The 23,739-nt window shown below is 30.9% G+C and overlaps 1 protein-coding gene across 5 annotated transcripts in view; it reads right to left on the bottom strand.

The window, feature by feature from the left end:
• Nucleotides 1-23,739, bottom strand: part of LOC129975255 (ras-related protein Rab-37-like) — a 356,952-nt gene that overhangs the window by 47,673 nt on the left and 285,540 nt on the right. For all 5 annotated transcript variants that reach the window (XM_056088302.1, XM_056088299.1, XM_056088303.1 and 2 more), the window contains one exon: nt 6,033-6,085. In XM_056088302.1, coding sequence (XP_055944277.1) covers nt 6,033-6,085 — 53 coding nt within the window. The remainder of the gene's footprint in view (nt 1-6,032; nt 6,086-23,739) is intronic.

Raw genomic sequence — 23,739 nt, 5'->3', positions numbered from 1 at the left:
TGATAAACGACACTCAATGAGATACTATTCAAACTTTACGCAGTTATGATAATAGTCGTTTTATATGAAAATATTTCAGTTATTGATGTCATTTTGAGAGGCCTTACTAATGTCAAGGTGAATTGAGGTGTTTTTAATATGCGGGATTGAAATAGACTTAGAGGTCACGTTTCTGCAAAGAACTCATATTCGTCATCATGATCAATGAACTTGAAAGACATATTCTTTCATGCAGTAACTTAGTTTTAAAACACAGTTTTATACTTTGCTGGAAATTTTCTATCTTCTTCAAATTGGTTTAGTATAACTAACATATTGTCGCAGAAAGCTATGTCACGAAATAGTTTTTTCTTTATCATAAGAAATGGCACAGACGTTAGGCAATTTATTGTGAATGAATATTTCGTGTTTAAGTCCACAAAATAATAATACAAATTTTTATACATAGGAATTCCTTTGTATATCAAGCTTCTATGTATCGAATATCTCTATTTAACGAACTTTATTCAGCAATCTTGCATTTTCAATGGATAATTATTGAAGACATATCGAAAGAAATTTCTATGTATGGAACGAAATTCTCTGAATGAAAGAACTGTGTACATATTGTGGTAAAAAATATTAATTTATTTTGTTAAATAAAGAAATATAAAATTAATATAGAAACCGTATTTTACTGATACTTACTAAAACTGAAATAGAAACACACGAAAGACTGAATATTTTTCATTCAAACTAATAAATACTTGTTGACGAGTCACATGTTCACGTTTGTTCTAAAAATTCGTAACCTAACGTGACGTGCCACGGTGGCCTGGTGATAAGATCTCGGGTTCAGAACCGGAGGGCTTCGGGTTTGAAACCTGATTCCTCCGAAAAACCGTCATGTAAGCGGGCCCAGTGCTCACCAATTCCTTCGGGGACTACGGAAGTTTGGAGAGAGGAATGCCAGGTCAGATGTCGTCCTCGCCATCTGACCGCAGTTCAAAATTATGAAGTCCGTCCCAAAATAGCCCTAGTGTTCCTTTAAAACGGGATGTTAGTAAGCTAAACTAAAACCTAGCTTGAAGTGATACTTTATTTTAAATTCAGTTTAACTTTAAATCTCTTATATGTATATAAAGTTTTTAAGCCTTAGTCTTTTTCATTTAAAGAAAGAATTTAGTTGTAAAAAAAAGACGAAGATGCAACAAGAACGTAGCATTAAATTTTATCAGATACAATTTCAACATCTTTGAAAAATGTTTGCTATTTTCAAACTTTTTAAAAATAATTTTTTTTTGTTAATTTAGTTAAATTAAGTGTCCGTTAATTCTGGAAAAAATTGATGATGCATAGTTGGCCTTTCTAAGAAAATAATGGAATAAATATTTCTGAATACTGAACCTTCTATAAATCGAAATCCTATGCATCGATTTTTCCCAGGAATCTTCCAATTCGATACACAAATGTTCCAACTATAATTATCCATTTTTAAAAACGAATATGTGATAAATGTGTTGTGACTTATGACAATTGAAAGCCGAATGAGCGTCTCTTGTTTTTTCAGTAGCGCCATCTAGGGCCGAGAGTACGACTTAGCTACACACACGTCACAACCCTTTTTACGTGACAGACTTCATTCATGCATTTTCATTCACTCATTCACAGATCCTAATTTAGACCTGAATCAGAGAACGATCACCTCTGAACCAGTACCCCCAGTGGTATTACTCTCGACATTTATACGTGCGCCAGCAACCATACACACACGGAGAGTCTTCGGCCGGCGAGGTTCGAACTCGCAATCCAAGGGATGCTAATCCAACGCCCTACCAACCAGGCTATTCGGGGGATATGTGATAAATGGTAATATAAAGTGAAACTGAGTGTTTATGGAAAAGTTAAATGTTATGGAATTCATAAAAGAATCTGCCTTTGTATAATATTTCCTCTTATATGAAAAATTAGAGTGATTTCACTACCTGAAAGTCATGGTAACTAAATAAATGCATAATGGCTGAGAAGAAAAAGTAGAGCATTTTCTTCATTAAAAAAATTACAGCTGAACTTCTCAGTTATTTATGGGCATTATCTGAGTTTTTTGATTTTGCAATTTATGTCAATGAATTTATTATAGAAACGAGACGTTCATTTTTCAGAATGAAATGCACAATAATTAAATAAAAACTATTTCCAAAAAAAACCAAACTTTTATTAATATAACAGATTTTTTAAATTTTAATTGCTTCCTATTGTACTTATTAATAATTCATGGAGTTTTGAGGTTTAATCTTTTTTTACATTTGTTAGACGTTACCGATTAAATAATAGTTAATTTCTGAAAGTACAACAATAATAAATTGTCATCAAAAACAAAAAGGTATATGAAATTTCAAAACTGAAGTAAATCTGGAAGTAAGTACAAAAATGACTAGAAAATTTAATTTTCATCAATATGACACTAATCAAGTTAAATAAAAGTGTATTAAAATCGCATAAGCAATATTAATTAATTATTATTTTAAAATATTCGAAATGCTGAATTATTTTACCTTGCTTTCAGCTGTTAAACACACATGAATGATTCACATAAAAGTTTTTAAAAAATGCATTTCATATAAAAAAATACACATATTTTGAGAACTAAGTTACAAAATCAATTGTGATAAAAAAATCCAGAGAAAAAAAATTAAAACTTTCATAATTAAATATACAGGATAAAAAAAAACATTTTTTACAAAACTTCTCATCGTCATTTTTAAAAACTCTCTTTTACCACAAACTGCAAAATTTCGCCAGCTCGCGAATAATAAAACATCCGAAATTCTTATCAGCCTTGCCAAGGAAACTCTCGAGATATTATTTCGAGGAAAATGTATCATCTAATATCCAAGTGGTAGCATGAAAAAGGATGGATTGTGCAATATTTTGAGAATGTGTGTTCTCGGCTGAGATACTGAGTCGGGAGGTAAAAGTGCATTATGAATAATTTTTCTTCCACATTCGAGGAATAACTCAATACGAGAATAACACATATTCGAAAATATGGAAAGAAAAGAAAATCTTTCGTACTTCCGAATATTAAAATGAAATGATTGAAAAAATACACCCTGAGAGAGAGAAAGAGAGAGAGAGAGAAGACAAACCGGCAAAGATAATTAATTTTACGAGCCATATCATTTGATGCTCGGCTAAGCCATAAAAAATGATTCTCCTTATATATGCGTGATTTTATCATGTGCATTGAATCAAAGTTTGGCAGAAAGGTAAACGCAAAGTAGGATGTTATATTTTTTAGCTTTTCTATCTAGCTTTCTTAGCTAGGAAGCTAACTAAGAATGTTAGATTAAGGAAGCTAAATTAGCTAGTTTCCTTCTAACATTGCTAATATACAAACAATTTCAGCCCCAAACTGTTTTAAGAAAAATTAATAAAATTTCAATGAGCTATAATCTTTACTTGTAATAAAGATGAAGATGTGTGTTAGTGTGTTGGCACTCTATATGCCAGATTGTTTCACCTAGATCTGCCAAATTTGGCACATGCTTACTTTGGAGAGTAGAAATAGGCACCATAAGCTGATTTTTTTTGAAATTTTCATTAATTAAAAATAAAGCGAAATTTTGACATTTGGCGAAATTTGGCATAAGAAATTATATCAGAAAAGCGGTTTTTACATTATCTAAAAGTTCAAAAATTATCTATTCAATGATGTCAAGTTTTAACTCATAAATTGTTTCTATTTTTAAGGAATTTTTTTAAAAAAATTATTTAATCATATTATATTACAATTTATTTGGCTCAAAGGAAATTAAAATTTAGCCTGCACGAGCACGTTATGAGTGCGTGGGAAAAATTAGCGTTCATAACCCTTCTCACTCGGATGGTGCCTCTCACTCACCATTCAAGACGGTGCATCGTTTTGATGTTTTATTAATTTAGTTTTCATTTTTCATTGTTAAAAATACCTGTAGAATGGTAAAAAGATGTAGATTCATTTTTTCAGGGAAATTCAACTTCAAACAATTATATATATATCTATTTTTTCGGAACAAAAAAGAAGCCCTTGTATTAGGTGAATAATTATGCATCGAATTACTTTTCTGAGTTCGAAGGGTTATGTTAACTTTTCATGCAAACGAATCCTGGGAATGTTTCATTATATCAATGTATTTAGTAACTTTCACGGGCCTTTTACAGTTTTGGGTGGTTGAGCCACAGAAAGTTAAAAAAATAAATTCCAAATTTTCTCTTATATCATTATATTAATTTTTGCAAAGCTATATATTTTGAGTGTGAGCGGAAAACGGACGAAAGCTTTACAATTTAAGACAATTATGAATTTTGTAACGTCATTTAATTTGCAAAGAAAAAAAATAGGAAATTTCGTGCCTCCGAATACATGTATTTTAATCAATCTAAAAGACAGAAGAGAAAGAGAGAGTTTGTAAAATTTTGTAGCCCTCAAAAATGAATTGAAAGCATCGTCAAAACTTTCAGGATTCTAAAGACAAGATAAAGAGCTCTTCACACCTTTCACACATCTTCAAAATTTTCCTCGATCTTCCTCAGCCCTTCCCCTCTTCCAACCCCTTTTTCTACCTTAGAATAAAACTTTAGATCTGCACGTCGCTTCGAAACGTCCGTGGATCTTATCAGCCCTGAAAAGGGAGCTGTCAAGGTATCTTTCCGAGCAAAATGTATTAACTAATATCTGCAACTTTCGCAAGGCTTTTGTCGCTTGTAGAAAGAAAGATGGATTGGCCACTATTTTGAGGCTGCGAGTTTGTTCCTCCAGGGGATGGTTCAAATTGTTCTTTCTTTTATTCTAGAACATCTTTTGCGCAACTGAAATAATAATAAGAAGAACTTAAAATGTTTTAGGAGTTTGTTTGGAAGGAAATGTAAAAATTTGTTGAAATTGTTCTGATTTTCAAACATATCATTTTTAGTGAAAACTGTCAGTTCTTGAAAGAATTTATGAAACGCTTCGAAACCAGTGTATTTGAAAATAAAATTAAATGTTCAGGGTGAAAGGGAGCTTATGATTAGATAGGATGGGATACATACCTCATCAGTTCGCTCGAAAGGTTTTTGGTTTCTTTTCATTTCTTGTCATACCACATGAGTCGCTTGTTTGTGCATTGCCTTATTTTTTTTATAGCATTGCTACTATTTGGTTTGCTCAAGATTAATAAGCCGTCAGCACATTTTCGCAAAATGTGGGAAAGTACATATTACATTCAAGTTCATGCTACGACTCACCAGCGGGTCTCAATTTGGAAATCTCTTAACTGTATACTACATTATGAAAGTAAGGGTGTCTAAAGATAATTGCAACCATTTTTTTGTTTCTAGCGATAAAAATTTCATCGCAACTAATTTTTTGTTCCCTTGGATAAAAATCCCATCGATCCAATTTCCAGTTCTCTTGGATAAAAATCCCATCGATCCAATTTCCAGTTCCCTTGGATAAAAATCTCATCGAATTAATTTTTTTGTTCATTTGGATACAATTTTTATCACAACTAATTTTTTGTTCCCTTGTATAAAATTCCCATCGCTACAAGTTTCCAGTTTCCTTGGATAAAAATTTCATCGCAATTAATTTTTTATTCCCTTGGATAAAAATATTATCTCAACTAATTTTTTGTTTCCTTGGATAAAAATCTCAACGCAATTAAATTTTCATTTGCTTGGATAAAAATCTCACAACACACATATTGGGAATCTCTTATGTGTAAACTACGTTAAAAAAAGATGTATATAAAAATAATCACAACCAATGTTTTAAAAAGTTTCTTGCAAGTTTTCTAAAATTTTCAGACATTGTTTCTTTTTTGTGATAAAATTATCTTTAATTTGAAACATAATATATTTCCACTGATCAATATTGAAATTATTTCTTTTCCAAAAATGATGATTATTCTTTTTTTTTTTATATAGAATTAAAAAAATGTTTGATGCAAAATTTTAAATCGTTCTGTGTACACGTTTTTATTTCCATCTAAATAAAACAAGTTTAGAAAAGCCATAAACAATAGACTTACCCTAGTGTTGTCAAAACTCGTTTTGTTAGTAACATCGTACAAAAGGAGGAGAGCTGAAAAGAAATTCAATTAAAGATGAGAAAAATGTTTTCATACTTTTAGAAAGAGAAAAGAAACAAAGAAACTTTAATATCAAAGAAATTCTGAAACTATAGTTGAGAAAAAACATTCATTTTGATAAACACCGTCTGACACAATAGTTGAGTTTATACATTTTAATAGCAAATCTATTTTTTGAACCTCATTTCTAAATATTTTTTCTTAATCCTTTGAGAAATAAATAAATGTTTGATATTATTTTAAATAATTTGAAATGATTCAAAATGTTATAAAAAGTGAAACTTTGTAAGAAAATTTTGACAAAAGAAAGTGAAAAGAAGTTTTGAAGTTTTTTGTTTGTTACAAGAAATAAATTCCATTAATATCTTACTTTATATATATATATATATATATATATATATATATATATATATATATATATATATATATATGTTATCGCAAAAAGTGGATTCTAATTCCAGATAAACAGCATTATATTCTTAATATATATATATATATATATATATAAATTCTAAATTAAATCCTAATTAATTTCCTAATTTTTATCTTAATTTAGCCCATATTAACTTAATTCTAAAATGTCCTCTTATTTCCTGATCGAATTCCACCTTTTTTATTTAATTACTGCATCTGAAGCTCTGTAAAATTGCTGACATCGACGAGTTTCCACACTTCGAGTGAAGGCATAAAAATTTGTCGATCTAACACATTCTTTTAAAAGATCCCTAAATTCACTTACCTAAATCGACAAGTATAAAGAAATCCCTATCAAAATCTCACCGTATATAATCATGAGGATAATGTTCAATCACTCACACTTAACGGAAACGGAGGCAATTTGCAGTCAAATCCAGAGTGACTCGGACGTACTCCGCAGCTTCGTAGAACTAGCGTTTGAGGCCTTTCCGTATTGATAGAGTTAAAATTTCGGTAATTTTTTAATGAATTAAAAATCTACTAACAGTAACCTTTCTTACAGAATACCTATAACAACACAAACAGCCAAATTTGGCAGGACTCAGTTAAATCATCTGTCTTGTAAAGTATTTGAATATAGTACGCATACAATTATATCTCGGAATTTTCAGAAAGGACTCTAGCATAAAAGCATTACCGCAATAAAAAACGATAGTAACAACAAAAGAAAAAAAAATCACAGTCTTCGTGATATTTTCAAAGAACCGTGAGGTAATTGTAGTAAAATTTAATTTCCTTTACGCTAATGAAGACGAAAAAAGTGGAATTGTACTTTTTTTTTTTTAAATGGCGAAATATGTATTAAATTTTTCATTCGAATTTTTTTCTTGACTAAGTGCTGTTGCTGTTATCTTAAAAATTAAACTATATAAATACTTTTCTGTCGCTACACCAGGCCTACATACTCAAAAAAATATGCCCCATAATTGATTAATTATGATAATACAAAGGCGACTAGCTTACTGTGTTGCCCTTTATGTCCAAAATATTAACTCAACTTCGCGTAGAGTAGAGAAATGCAATTAGGTTTTAAGGAAAAGGAGCAGCTCCTGGTTCATTAAGAGATTAGGTACCTTCCATTAGACAAACTTCTAGAAGAAAATAAAATTATTCTAAGTCTGGAGTTTCAGAACAAATAGTAAACTACCAACAGCAAGAAGTTCTGCAGCATCAAACATAGACTCGAGATGGATTCATAAAAGAAGGAATTTTGAAGCAACTTGTAAATTTTCCTGTCATTTTCGATGTCAAAAAAGCACTTAAGCTTCCAGCCCGATTTGCATAGTTTTTTCTTTTTTCTAGTCTTACTTTGAATTCTTAAAAGCTGAAGAAATCACATCAAAGGCTCTGAAAATATCTTTAATGCAATCGTGCGATTAATTCCGAAAGATTCGGGAACCTAGCAGCAAGAATTGGATTATTTCTTCATCGCATTAACTTCGTTACGTCGGCGTCATAGAAGCTTTCAGAGCAGGCACCAAACATTTAGAGGCAGGAAAAGGATCAAGCAGGGAGAAGAGTTGTGATTGGCTTAGAATGACGTCACGGACTCTAAAACCAGTGGAAGTTTCTTGCTATTTTAGGTTGGGTTCTGTCCCCAGTAATAAATGCACACAATAGATTCATAAAATCAAGAGTTCTGAGAAGATGATATGTATTTGGGTGCCCCATAAGTTTCTTTCTTATTTCTAATATGAAAAGAATATACAATATTTACTGTTTAAGATATTATTTATTTTATTATATAAGAGCCCTTTTGATCTATCACCTTCTTCCATCTCTCAGGAAGCCTCATTATGCCTTCTTTCCAAAATTGTTGTGTTTCGGACAAGAAATAATCCTCGAGGTGCGCTTTTATTTCTCTGACGGATTTAAAGCGTTTATCGCGAAGAGAATATTTTATGGACAGAAAGAAGTCATAATTAGATGGAGCGATCTGGAGAGTATGCAGGATTCGGTAAAACATCTCAATCAAACTATAAAAGCTTCTCTCTTACTACTAATGCAATATGTGATCTCGCGTTGTCATGATGAGAAAGAAAGCTTCGTCGGTTCTTTAATTCAGGCCGGTATTTTTTTTTCTATGGCAGCTTTCAATTGATTCAGTTGAGGAGAGTATTGTGTAGAATTTATTGTTTCACCTTGAGGAAGGAGCTCGTAGAAAATGACGCCTTTCCAATCGCACAAAATGGGCAAAATAACTTTATTGGGATGTAGCCCCGGCTTTGCGACAGTTAAAGACCTATTGTCCTTACACCAAGTGACATAGACGGCTAATAGATAAGACTGCATGCCAGCATAGCAGAGCCAGATAAGGACATTTATAGTGCGATGAGAAAGAAACTTTTGGGACCCCCTAATATTTTGCTGGAGAAAATTTTAGTTTCTTTCGATTTCTTCAAAATCAAAAGTTTTTTTTATAAAGATTGTTTGTTAGTTAATATAAATTTGAGATATAATTGCGTTATTGAACAATAACATTTTTCTTATAAAGTTACTTTAAAAAATAATACCAATTTAACTCATCGAAAAACATTCTTATATTATTTTCGCTTTGATTTTCGCATATACTTTGATACATGATAATCATTTATAATCTAAATAAAAATAATTTTTTTTATGAAAGTAACATAAACAAGTATTTTCGACTAGCATCCACAAAATTCTTATAGAATTCTTTAAAAAAATAATGCAAATTTAACTCATCTAAAAAAACGACAACATTTGAGAGTGTTTTCGGTTTGATTTTCTCATATACTTTGATATAAGATAATCACCTATAATCTAGATTGAAAACGATTTATTATGAGAGTAAAGTAAACAAACATTTTGAACCAAAATCTACAAAAATATAAAAAATTACTTTTTACGCTGACATTTTCTAACAGTTGATTCTTAGCCCTTTGGGCCTCATCGGGACATATATATCTCGCTGATATCTTTAAATCATCCAAAGGGATAAGAAAATCGGGAATTTAATGAAGTGCATGTCCCAACGGCTTTCTGTGATTTCATTCATATGTTAATGTGATTTTTAACATCTTAGTAATAAATAATGTAGTAATAACATCTTAACATCTTAGTAATAAGATGTTTAAAGATAAGACTTTTTAACATCTTAGTAATAATTCATTCATATATTAATGTGATTCTTACATTTTAGTAATAAAGAAATCCAGACGAAAACTGCAAGTGCCATGAGTAAAGTTGCATTCAGCAAAAACTGTTTTGAAATGCATCATGCATAGAAATGTCATGAATAATGTTGGATATGTAATTGGTAAGACTTTTCTTGCAATAGAATTGTTTTAAAATATTATATAAACTAGAGACTCAACTTTTTACCGTATTTTGCATGATAACCTTAACCCCACATGTGTCCCATTTGAAAAGACATCTGGGCACATATGACCCATTCAAATAGTTAATTTTTTTTCATTTTAGCAGAATATAGCTATTTATACTTTATTTGATTCCTTACAGACCCAAATTATTTTAATTTTGGAAAAGAAAAAATTGGTATTGAAAGGGTTAATTCGATATCCATAGCTTTCACATCTAATTTTTGATACTGAACATATGCGAATCGTGAAGCTTACAATTAAAAAAATGTAACATGCGCAGCAGCTATTTAAAGATGTACTTTAGCTTGCCTAAATTTTTTAAGTAATGCATGTCCCGTATAATACGATTTTCTTATAACACGGAATGTATCCTCTATATTGTATGAGGATTCATTATATTTAATCACAAAAATTTATTTGAGAAAGCTCGAGTCCCTTAATTTTATGTAATGTTCAATCGGACTTTATTAGGGGAAAGAGCTCTGCTTTAAAACTCTTACACTGATTCATGTGGGGAAAAAAATCCAGAGTTTCAATGACCATGAAAATTTGAGAGCTGTAGCGGAATTTTCTGAAAAAGTCACACGCTATATTTACGAAATTTCGAGGAAAGGTATTTCTCACGTCATGAAGCATAGAAAATGCTGACCGAAGAAATTTTAAGGAGGCAGCTTCTCGGAAAGAAGGGACGCTAAATAGATTTAGAGAGCACCTTTCTACTGAGATTCCAAGTCAGCAATTCTGCACCGAGTGAAAAAGAGAGAAAAATGAAAAGTAACGATCGGGTAGATTTAGGTTTTAGAAATGCGTTCGAAGCTTATTTATTTTAAAAATGGAACATTATTTTCGTATTATCAGAAATTAATTTTTTTCGTTTTAAATAGAAACTGAGTAACAAAATCATCAGAAATATTTTTTGTGCTTTATACGGAATTAGCTTAAAACTGGAATTTGATTTTGTTTCAGTATAATGAGGTTAGATATTTACAGGAATTTGTATCGGAAAATTATACACAAAGGAAATTTAGATATACCCTTCGCAGAGAAATTATGCTTTAAGTGAAAAAGAGTGATATTAGTCTATAAATGGTCATGTGTTATCATCTAAGTTTAATACACGTGGCAAATCTTGGAAAATTCAATTGCAAATTGACTCTGGAGTGCCATTTTTTTAATGAAATGATTCTCCATGTTTCGAAAAATCGCATAGAAACTTAGAAAGGTAAATAAGAAATAAAAAAACATATCATTTTTGCAATAGAACAGAGGGTTTGAAAAGCAACTTGTAAAGGGGAATGTTTGTCAGTAAATTGAGTAAAAAACGACGGAGTGGTCTTTCCAAATCTTTCTTGCGTACTCTCTAATAAGATGTTATCCTTCTTATCTTCAATAAAAATATAAAATCCGGGCAAAGTCGCACTTGTGTGGTTTGTAATGCAGTAAAGATAATCTATTTGTATACTAATTGCACGACATTGATGAAAAATAGTTATGGCATATCAGTACCTGATGAAAATTTCGCTTTTTTAAGGAATCCAACCTGTGAGATTTGGCGGCAGGCAAGATATTAATACACAAGTGTCAGAAAATCGGATATGCTTTTGGGAGAAGTTTTTTAAACCAAAATAAGGAAAAAAACTTCAATTGTAAACATAGGATCACATACCAAAATTAATTTATTTAAATCATTGCGTTTTAGAGTTATTGCATTTATATGAAAGCAAAAATACAGACCGGCAGGCGGTCACACCTTGATGAATTTGGTCCTAAATGTGATACATTATAGTTGTAAAACGTGTGCATTAAATTTCTTCTATCATGCTCTTTACGTTCTGTAGTTATGGCGTTTAATTGTACTCAAACTGCCGGACAGACAGACTTTTTCAGAAAGGATTTCATTCAAAAATTGATAGAAATCTACACATTTTATGTAAAGTCTATATGCCGAGTTTTATGCGTTTAACACAAAGTATTTTTTAGTTATCATATTCACAGACAGACAGACAAAATTACAAAAACATGTCTTTTGGACTCAGACATATCTGAAAAGTGAAGATCCGTCAAATTCCCGATTTCGAAGTTTTGTCTCTCTTATAATAAATATCTTTTCTTTGATTACAATACTTTGTATACGAGGAAGTAAAAAATAAGGGAATATACAAGAATAAATATGCAATGCAGATTTAATATCAATTTACAATAGCACTACAGTCTAATTGCATGAGAAAATAATATACGAAGCGAGTATCGGACGATAAGTAGAAGATATTCTATTTAGCACTTTCGAAATCATTACGCTGTACAAGATTCGCTATGCTGTTATTCTTGCATTTGTTATGCTACGGTAAATTTAAATTCCATTTCAGTTATGTCGTATCTCTTTACCTCTATATATCCCTCTTCTTGCGTTTCGGACTCTAAAAAGGATTTATTTCTGTATGCCTGCTCTTCTCTTAAATTTTTTTAAGAACCATTCGGGGCAACACTATATACATAAATGTACGTGTACATTTGCAATTGACGAATGGATTGAATTTAGAACTGAAATGGGAATTTACATTTACTTTTGAATATACTACAAATTTAGAAAAGAAAAAGGATTTAAGTGAAATAACCAGCAGGAATAGTTTCCCCAAAACCTTCTAATATACTCTCTAATAACAGTTAATTTATGTTTATGTCCAAAAATACCAAAATGAAACCAAAACATGATCCAGAAACTACATTGGTAGTTACAAAATTACATGCCAATATGATATATTTAAGTCATTGCGTTTTTGAGTTACATGTTTCCGGAGATATAGACACACAAACGGTCAACCCCTTGTTGAATTTGGCTCAAAATTCACACATGTCTACAGAATAGATGTTAAATCTGTGTACCGAATTTTATCTATCTAGCTTTCTTCATTTTATAATTATCGTGTTTACTTATATTCGAACAAATGGACAGACGGGCTTTCTGATTTCAGGTTTTTCCCAAAACTTGATAGAAATCTACAAATTTGGTATAAAGTTCATATATGAAATTTCCTCAGTCTACTCAAAGCGGTTTTGAGCTATCTTTGTCACAGACAGACGGACATTTCCCAAAAATGTTTTTTTTAAAACTCTAGGGTGGTCTAAATCATAGAGATTTGTCGAAATCTCAAATATGAATTTTTTGTTGATTACAATATTTTTTTCTATACATCTTATAAAAGAAAGTACAAAATAAAATAGACGAATTTGAAAAGGTCTAAAAATACGTAAAATGTACTAAAAATACGTTAAAATTACACTGAAAATTATTCTCTGCAGAATATTTTGAATACAGAAGAGGGCTGTTTTAATAAAATATATTTATTTTTCTTAAAAAGTAATTAAAAGTAAAAAGAATATGATAGTGCATTAATTTTCTTACTATTTAGCTTACTATGGAACTCTTTTTTTTCTATTTAAAATTTTTTGGAATAATTTTGCTAATCCTAAAAAGAACATAAAAGAATCCAAATGTTTTAACAAAATTCATTTCTAAAGGGGTAACACATGATCAAAAACGAATTTCTGTATAAAATGAAATTTAATTTATAAGAGAAATAATCGAATTCAAAAGAAATGGAATTTAATTCAAAAAAGAAAATCCTAATAACCCTACAAAAATGGCTTCAGTTCTGTTCAATTACCATAATGATACTTATGTCATAAAAATTCTAAGATAAGAATTTACTGGGTCCTTCTATTTGTGGTATACTCTTCAAGGTTATTAACCTTTTAGAACAAGATTTTTACCTACGCCCAAATGGGTCGGCGATTGCAGTTAAATTCAAATAAACGTAGTCATTATGCGATTATCTGTCTTTATAGAATGAATAATTAATGCTTCCCAGGACAGTTCAATAATTTGTCCTTTATGATAATAAAAAGAAAACTGATGCCAGACATTACTTAACTGATGTCAGAAGTTAACTAAAAGATGAAAGTTCCATGGTATTAGAACTCACATTTAGATGGAAAAGTATAATCTTTGATTAATTTTGTGGCAACAGTAAAATATTTCCTCTGAGAATTCGAAAGATAATGGAAATGCTTTTAGCGGGAAATCCCTTTGGGTGTTGTGTTTCTAGTGCGATTTCCATTGTTGGTTGATAAAATTGTTTCGAGAATTATTTCAGAAGCCTTTATTGTACGGAAGTTGTAAAGCACAAAAATCAACGGACAAAATGAGAGCTGGGCGATGACGGAACTTCATCATCGCGATATATCGTCCAACACATATCGATATTTTTCGATATATCGTGATATCGTTATTTATTTATAGCTATTATAAGTTACAAATAACATTTCTTAACATATTGACTGATCAGAACGATTCCAAATGAAAGGAATTTTCGATTTATATAATAAAAATATTTGTTTTCTTTTGAATAAAAATATTAGAAAATAATTTTGTTAAACCCCTTTAATAAAGTGTCAAAGCCAAAGCAGTGCCTGCATGTCACAATTTATAACATTGCGTTTGAAATAAGTTTCTTTATATGTTAGAGTATGACAATATTTACAGAAATATTTTTAAAAAAATTCTGTATGAAGGTCAATAAGAATGAAGATTAACAAAAATAAACACTAACCGTCAACCAAAACGAAATTTAAAACGTAAATTAATTGTGAATATCGATTTATTGTATCGCGATTTATCGTGAAAATTCATGATCATGATTTCGATATATCGATATTTTTTGAAAAAATCAAATTTCAAAAGCATCAAAAAATCGATTTTTTTTTAATAAATCGAAAATTGGCACAGCCCTAGAAAAAAATTGGAGCTTGGAAACCAAGAAACCATAGTATGATGGCATGATCAAGTTAAAAAAATTATTACTCATCTTATCGTTTGGATTTTTATAGTATTTAATATACAGCAGCAATTTCAAAAAGAAGCTTACAAATTCATAAAATTGTATCAAAATAATACAAAAAAGAGATGATTTCATCATATTTGATATAAAAGTAAGCAAGCAGAAAATGAAATATTTTTAATAAATATTTTAAATGGGAATGAATACTAAATATGTATTATATCAACCAAAGTAAATTTTGGAAACTGTATTGAAGTCATATAGCTGAAATGTCATATAGCTGAATATAAAATTTTTTTTGTATTTTAAAGTGCTGTAAAAATGGCTTTTATATAATTATGAAGGTATTGTGAGAAAATAATAATATAGCTGAATATAAGTTTTTTTGTATTTTAAAGTGTTGTAAAAATGGCTTTTATATAATTATGAAGGTATTGTGAGAAAATAATTACATTTAAATTAATTCTTTTATAATTTAAATTTAGAGAGATTTCCTTTTTAGTAAGAAATTGCTACTCCAATAAATAATTACCATATTTCGTAATTTTCCAAGTCCAACAGCCTTCAACGATTATTGCACCACAAAATTAACAAACAGTCTACAAGAGTAAAAACATCATGATATTAAAATCATATGACTTGATACTTCTCAAAAAGAATCATATGTTCATATATCCTTTGACGATCTCTTAAAATTATAAAGCAATATATTTGCTGTCAAGAATGCCTTAAAAGTTATCAAGAAATTGTTCATAATAAAAAAAAAAATGCTTTACTCTTTTTAAATTATTCTGGTGAAGGTTACTTCAGTTTTGTTTTTTAATACTTAGATCAACCGAAATATTTGTTTTGAAGTTTTTGGAGCTATTAAAACCAGCGGGAGTGGTCTTCTCAAAATTTTCTCGCATATTCTGTAGTAAACTTGTCATGCCAGAGAACGACTTACATGTCGCTGGTGTATAATATCTACGAAATATTTTATGGCATGAAATTAACATTTTTGCTGAATTTATCATGTCATCCTTGACGATTAATCTTTGGCATGCATAATTAGTATCCAAAAATCGAATTGTGTTCTAGAACGTTTTTCTCAACCGATTGAAACAAAAATTTGACACAAAACTGCGCTTGTAGTCACAAAATCCCACACCAAATTAGATATATTTAAGTCATTGCGTTTTTGAATGATCGCATTTACAAGTTTCTGGAAATACAGACTGACAGAGCCAACCAGTAGTTGTATTTCGCTCAAAATTCGACAGTTGTCTAAACAGTAGATGTTAAATTTATGTGCCAAATTTTATATACCTAGCCTTTTCAGTTTATAATTATCGTATTAATCCTTTAAAGAGTCAGTTTTTTCTAGTCATATTATGTTAAAATATTTTTAGGCTTGAAATTAGAATAAGGAAAGGCATTCATTTAACTTATTAGATAAATTTAATTTGATTAATTCATTAATTTGGTTCATTAACAATTAAGTAACAAATCAAGACACATCATTTTGTGTAAGATAAAGAACTGAAGCATCTAAGTTTCTGTCTTTCTAAAAATTTTTTGTCAGAACTGACATAAGAGCCAACCTACATAAATTCATACAAAGATTGATAAATTTGGTGGGAAGCATACTTTCCACGGCCCTAGAAAGGGATAACTCGAATCGTATCGTACTCGAACAGTATGACAAACGGACTTCTTCGGAATATATTTCACTCAAAATTTGATAGAAATCTGCATATTTGGTGTGAAAACCATTTTCAAAATTTTAGTCTTTCAGCGCAAAGCGTTTTGGCTATCTTCGTCACAGACAGAAGGATGGGCATTTCCCAAAAATGCGTTTTTCGAACTCAGGAAGGTCTAAAACATGATGATTTGTCAACATCTCGAATTCTAATCTTTTCTTGATTACAATATTTTCTCTATACTACATATACGAGAAAAAAAAAGAAATCTGTTTCAATTAATACATGAGGGGGAATAATTCATTTAGACAAGTTTTGGAAACAAGAAAATGGGATTATCTATTTACTAAGATTTCATCAGGGCATGTAAAATGAAACTGATTTGTACATTTCAAAACACAGTTCAAATGAAATAGGACAAATAGTTCAAATGGAATGATCACAAATGAAAACAAATTATAATGAAACATATTTTTAAAAAGTATAGAAAAAGTAAGACGGTTTTATATTTGCATTATATGACTCATTTTATGAAAAGAAAACATACAAAAAGAAGGGTGAATAAACTATTTTGTGTATTAACGATTCGAAATAAACACACCCGGTTTAAAAAAATTGAAGTTATCATTCTTCGTCATAACACTCACAATACAATTCTAGGAAAATCATATCGCTGATTCTCCGACCCACCCAAAGGCACACGGATAATAAAACTGAACGACCAAACCACCGCTACAGTAACACTGGCGGGAACTGTGGTTGAGTCCTAAGGGCTATCGCCAGTCAAGGTACAACCCTTCCCTAAGGAAGTACGTCCGTCATTGAAAGAAGAAGCCAAATTCCCCCTTTTCTTCTACCAGGGTGGCGAGAACCAACAACCGTGCTGGAAGCTTTTCATCCCCATTTTGAGATGCCCTCCTCAGGGGGAAACAATTCTAGGAAATAAAACTTTCAAGAAATTATTATTTTTATTAACTCCCAAGAGAATATATTTTCAAATTTTTAAATGAACGATATTTCAAACAATATAATAAAATTTTGAAATGCAAAATAAAATAATCGAGCAATAAATGTATTCTTAAAAAATCAATCATTTCTTAATGCAAGAGATTTAAAAACTGATTGATTGAATCTCAAATATCACCCAAACTCTCTTTTTAAATGCATCAAACAAATTGTTTGTTACACTATTACAAGAATTTTTTCAAAACGATGATCAGTTGCGGCATAAAACTGTACATGCATTTTGAAGTATATTTTACCTATAACACATATAAATTCTGAAACAATAATTTTACGACAATGATTTTTATATTATTTGAATAAGTAAACAGTTTTCCTTTTAATGATCTCAATTTAATAACTGTACATTTTTTATTATAATTTTAAGATATTTTTTCAATATTAATTTTAAACAAAATTAGAGCAATGTTTTCTTTTGTTGTTCTTGTGTTTCTGAACGCTGATAAAATTTTGATATATTGTTTTCTTTAAACATTAATTCCAAGACAGAATTTTTACTTCAGCTTTTATTTGATGGCATGTATAATAAACTTTCAATATTCATGCTTAATAATTATATGACATTAGTTTAATTATCAAGCGATATTTCTTTAAAATATTAACAAATTATTAAATGCCCTAATCAATGCAAAAGATCATTCAAGATTACCGAATCTTGAACTGAAAAAAAAGGAACGCTGTATGATGTTTCACCGATATGGCACATAAATATTAAAATATAGTGAACAACAATAAATGCCATGATATGAAGAATATTCCTTGTCGTCATTATAACAGTAATTTACAAGGAAAACCGAAATCCCAAGGATTCCTATACTCATATCAGGTATGGAGTACAAAGACAAAAAGAGGAAAAGGATTTAGCTGCTGGTTGAATCGTAAGACTACATAGATGAACACAAACTAACGAAAGATAAAGCAGCGAAAAGCTATTTTCTTAAATTTATATTACTTAGTTGGTTTTAATTAGTTTGGTTTGGTTATATAAATGCGCAGTTTCCAGGCAGCGCAAAATCAATTTCATCATTTGGATCCGGGGTCAGTTGAAGAGGACGAACGTTGGGTTGGGATACACTTTTCCCGAAACTTCTGCATCACACCAACGGGAAGATGTTAGAACCTGGGCCCGGCATACTTTAATACTTAACTGTAAATTTACAGTTAAAATGTAGTAACCAGCCAATGAAAATATTGTTTATTCCAAAAAATGCATAATATATCAACTAATGTAAACATAAAAATATGTTTGAATTGAATTCAATTATTATAATGAATGATAATAGCTTCATAAGTATTGAAAAAAAAAACGTATTCGCAAGATACCTTTCATTTATGATCTATTTTTTAAAGACAAGGCTATTAATTTTTTTGGACAAGAATGTTCCAACGCCCAGATGGATGAACGATTGCAGTTAGTTTAAGGTTAACTTATGCAATCTGTAAGATACATATTTAATGTTACGTACATGACTGAAAAATTTAGAACATATTTTTTCTAATAACATAATAAAAAGAAAATGATAACAGCACTACACTCTATAACCACGACAAGCTTTTATTTGCAGTTTTTAGAACTTTTAAGCAGATATAAGAAATATCGTAATTTTGATTCATTTTTATGGCAACCGCAAAGAGCGTCCTTAGAGAATTCATAGGATATTGGGGGAATCCTTCAGCCTTTCACCGGGGAATTCGATTCCCCCCTTTTCGATTCCCAGCGGTCCATGATAAAAGTGTTTCGCAAAGTTATATGGGAAACCTTTGTTCTTTGGAAGTGGTAATGCATTAAAATGTTTCATCTGATGTTTCTAGCATGTGGCATATGTTATTTTATGATTTTGGGAAACCATAAAAGAGTGGGTTTAATGTTTCAGATGATGGAGTGTTTGAACAATTCACTGATTCTGTCTGTCGAAGTGGACGAACTTCAAAAATAGTTTGTGAGATTTTCATTTCAGATATCGTATTGGCGGGCGGAAACATTTAAAAGTTCATATCGAAGTTTTATTAAAGAACCGCAGGAGATTGATTGGTTTTATTTTATGGAACTACGGGCAAGTTTTCAGTTCTGTTTATTTTTTGCATCTCGAACTTCCTGCACATCCATTCGAGTTCCGGGGAAAATCGCGTTGATGCCATCTGTGAAAATAATGAAATCAATACAAATCGTCCAGTTTTCTGTATTTTACTTGAAGATAATAATAAGTTTTAAATCGATTAAAATGTTTTGAGAATATTTTGAAGGCAGGAAATTTGATATTTTTATATCTGAAGCTGATGGAATGTATCAAAATTACATATGTTTTATTTTCTGGATCGCTTTAGTAATGGCTTTATTATTTTTCTTTTTTAAATATATAAGTCCACGTTAAGAATTAATAATGTAAAGCCCCACAAAACAAAGGCACTGATTACAAATGGCCATAACTTCTTTGTAAATAAAGTTTGGAATAAAAATTTTGTGCTCAATATGTATGTATATTACATTCAATTAAGTATATATGTAAGTATATTGTTACAAAATTTTTCTACAAATACCTTCAATCAATCGTAATAAAGCAGCGCATTTAATCGCTAGTTCAGCAGTTTGCTTGCTGTCTAATCCTCTAATTTCTGTTACTTTTCGGCGACCCCGACTACTCTCACACACGACTTCTCTGCAGCTTCAGAGTGCCTGTCTTTTATAGTTCCTAGGGCAAGGCTAGAATCTTCCAGACCAATCAGGACGTCTTTGGGCGTATCTCGGTTTTTACTGGATGGATCGTGAAACTTCTAGAACTTTCCAGTATGATCCATTTTGTCGCCAAATTCTTCGCGAAGCCGCCAAATGATCGCCAAGTTTGTCACCAATCTCTGAGGTAATTGGCGCGGCACCCGCTCAGCATGCACAGGACAGATCGTACAATGGTCTTTCTTACGATGACATTATTTGTGATGGGAAGCAAATTACAGGTTTGTAACAATATTCTCTATATTATTAGAATTAGTTTCCCGATGTGACTTCGCTTGGGGTCATTGGCAGCATCTGTGAGGTAATTTATTTTAAAGCAGATATTGAGACACAAGTTCGCAACTATATATGGGTATTCAACATTCAATTGCATGTTCTGAGCACGAAATTGTTTCTTTTTTCATTTCATTGGGATCTGTCGTAGGCTCAGACACTAATGTTGTTTTTTTCTCTTTTGTAGATTTCAATCAAATTTCAAAACGAAATAGATGAAGAGATGAAGTCTGTCTGTCCGAGTGGAAGGAAGCATGCTAACTTCAAAATATAAAATACTAGATGGATAAATTTTGGAACATAGATTTAGCATCGAAAGTGTAAAACCGTATCTCATTTCGAATCAAATTGGATAAGGGGTTGATCGCCTAACTATCTGTACCTTCGCACGTACTAAAACGCGACTCAAGTAAATGAAATTCACGAAATTCTGTTTGGTTCGCAGTTTAAGTATCTTAATTGTAGATTTTTAGCAAATTTTGAACCAAATCTATTTTTGTTGTTTCTAATGGCCCTTGCCCTAGACAAGTCCACTGACTTTAAGAAGTCATTAATGGATTAAGCCAAGGTTACGTCTTTTGTTTTTTCAGTAGCGCCATCTAGGGCCAAGAGAACGACTTAGCTACAAACACGTCACAACTCTTTTTACTGGGTGGACTTCATTCATACATTTCATTCACTCAACCACAGATCGTAATTTAGACCACAGATCGTCAGCTCAGGTGTCGTCCTCTTCATCTGATCGTGGTTCAGACTTACCAGGTTCGTCCCAAAATAGCCCTAGTGTTGCTATAAAACGGGACGTTAATATAACTAAAACACGAATAGATAGGCAGACTTCGTTTAAATTTATTCCGTTCAAAATTTCGCAGACATTTACAAATTTGGTGTAAATACATCAAATTGAATTCAATTCTTTGAGCCGAAAGTGTTTTTGAGCATTAATATACTGATAAACATAATTCAAATAATAAGAATAAAACGAACACAAAGTGTGTTTTTCGGACTCAAAGGAGTGTGAAACATGAAGATTCGATAAAATATAGTTTCGATGTTTTTTTTAATGATCACAATATTTTATATGCTCCGTAAAGTTTGTTTGTTATACAAGACTTTGCTTACTTAAAAAGTAAAGATAAAATAAAAAAACAGCGTGTACAAAATAATAATCAACTTTATAACCAAAACAGGAACTTGTAAAATTAATTCTGCTGCATGATAACTTGGAAACTATTGATTAGCAAACATATGTTTGAAAGCTTATTGTCGAAAAATCTAATATATTATGTATAAGGTTCCACTAAATACGACAAAAGGTTACGTTTATAAACAAAGCTGCTGATTCAGTTATGAAGACCAAAATTAATTGAAGGAGATTTAATTACAACATACAACTTTTCCGTAATTATTTACAGATAGTTAGCAGCCGTCTTTCTCAGTTTGATAAGCAAGTCCTATTCTTGTAAATGATTAACTCCTTCCGAAATTACGGTATGGAATGCGAAGGGAGTATGGCATCTGAATAAAAGTTTAACTATCATGGCAAAGTTTCATGAGCAGACAGAATTGTCAGCTATCTTTCAGATATGTAGAATTAAATAATCTGGAGGATGCGTTAGGAACTGAATGGCTTATTGCGCTTTTAATAACATGAAGAATAAAATGATACAAAATACAGATAACTTTGCAGAATAAAAAAAAATGAGCATGCCTACTAACAACCGGGATTTCTAATTTAATTTTAAGTTAAATTTTTTAAAAAAGAGCATTAATAATGTGACGTTGTCGGTTGGTTTCTGGTAGCTCAAAGTTCGTGCTGATGTCTCAAACAATGAAACTGCTGATCACTCTGTGGGTGCCACGGTAGCTTAGTGGTAAAGTCTTGGCTTCGGATCCTGAGGGTTTCAGGTACGAGACCAGATTCCACCGAAAAACCGTCGTGTACGCGGGTCTAGTGCACGTTAAATCCGTCGGGGCCAAACATCCTCTCCCTGCTGTGGTCTGGAAGCTTCGAGATGGTGTTTGGTCGCTCAGATGTCCTCCTCGCTGACCGCTGTTCAAAATTACGAGGTTCTTCACAAAATAGCCTTAGTGTTGCTTTAGAATGGGACATTAATAAACTAAATTGACCACACTGTTCAAATAGTAATATTTAGGATATAAAAATTGATCTCTTTATCAATATTATGTTTTTACTATGTAATTAAATGATATCTTTTGAGAAAATATTGTTAATTTTAACTAAGAACTCAATAAAACATGTTTATAGTGGATGTACACATTTACAAAAGATACTAATGTTTATGGCTGGTTTAATTTAGCTTAAAACGAAAAAAAGTCACAAATTAAAATGTTTATTAATTTATCGGCATTCTATTCTTTTATTCTTACTTATATTACAAAAGAGATTCCGCATCTTGTCACTAATTATGTATCAGAAAATATTTTTTTTGCTATATTTTATGTTTCAATCCGTAAGAATTATAACAAACCAACGTTAAGCGTCATCCCGAACACTTCAAGGACATAAAAAAAATGGAATAAATTAAAAAACAATCAAGAATAATAGACGCATGCAAAAACATCTATTTTTAAGAATTACCAGCTTTTAAAATTCTCAGTGTCCTTAAGCTAGGCAACAATTCAGGAAACAATGTACGTTTAGAGAAAAGTCATCGATAAAATTTCAGCAACTGCAGCTTAATATGTGATCGATCGGAAGCGGCAGCATTGATGTATGAGAAAGAGATTGTTCACAGCATGATGGCAGTCATTTACGTCAAAGATGCAAGATTCAATAGTTGTTGCATTTAAAGGAGCCCTGTTCATCATCTATTGCGTCACACTCGAATGATATTAATGATTGGAAGAGGGGGGGGGGAACTGCGCAAAAAAACTCGCTTTCAGAGATGTACGAAGACAGTGGGTTAAGATGAAGCGTTTAGGAGTTGAAGACTAATTGTTAAGGACAGTATGTTGTACATATATTTCAAATTGGGGAGCAATTCTGTATGAAAAGTAGAATTTTATTCTAAATATTTTTTTTAAATTTACGGTATTTTCTATTTTATTAAGAAGGAAAATACGATACAATTACAATAAAAAATGAGTTAGAAACATATCCAAGGAAGATGGGAAACGGAAATCCTGCGTAATTTACTAAGCCCACATATGCAGAGTATCCACTGTTATCGTGGCCTAATAGATAATTTCGTTAAAGATATGCATTAAATTACCAGAAACTAAATTATTTTCTATATCATTAAGAAGAAAAATGTT

The sequence above is a fragment of the Argiope bruennichi genome, chromosome 7 (assembly GCF_947563725.1).
Source record: "Argiope bruennichi chromosome 7, qqArgBrue1.1, whole genome shotgun sequence".
Taxonomy (NCBI): domain Eukaryota; kingdom Metazoa; phylum Arthropoda; class Arachnida; order Araneae; family Araneidae; genus Argiope; species Argiope bruennichi.
This window is presented reverse-complemented; position numbering and strand designations above follow the sequence as displayed.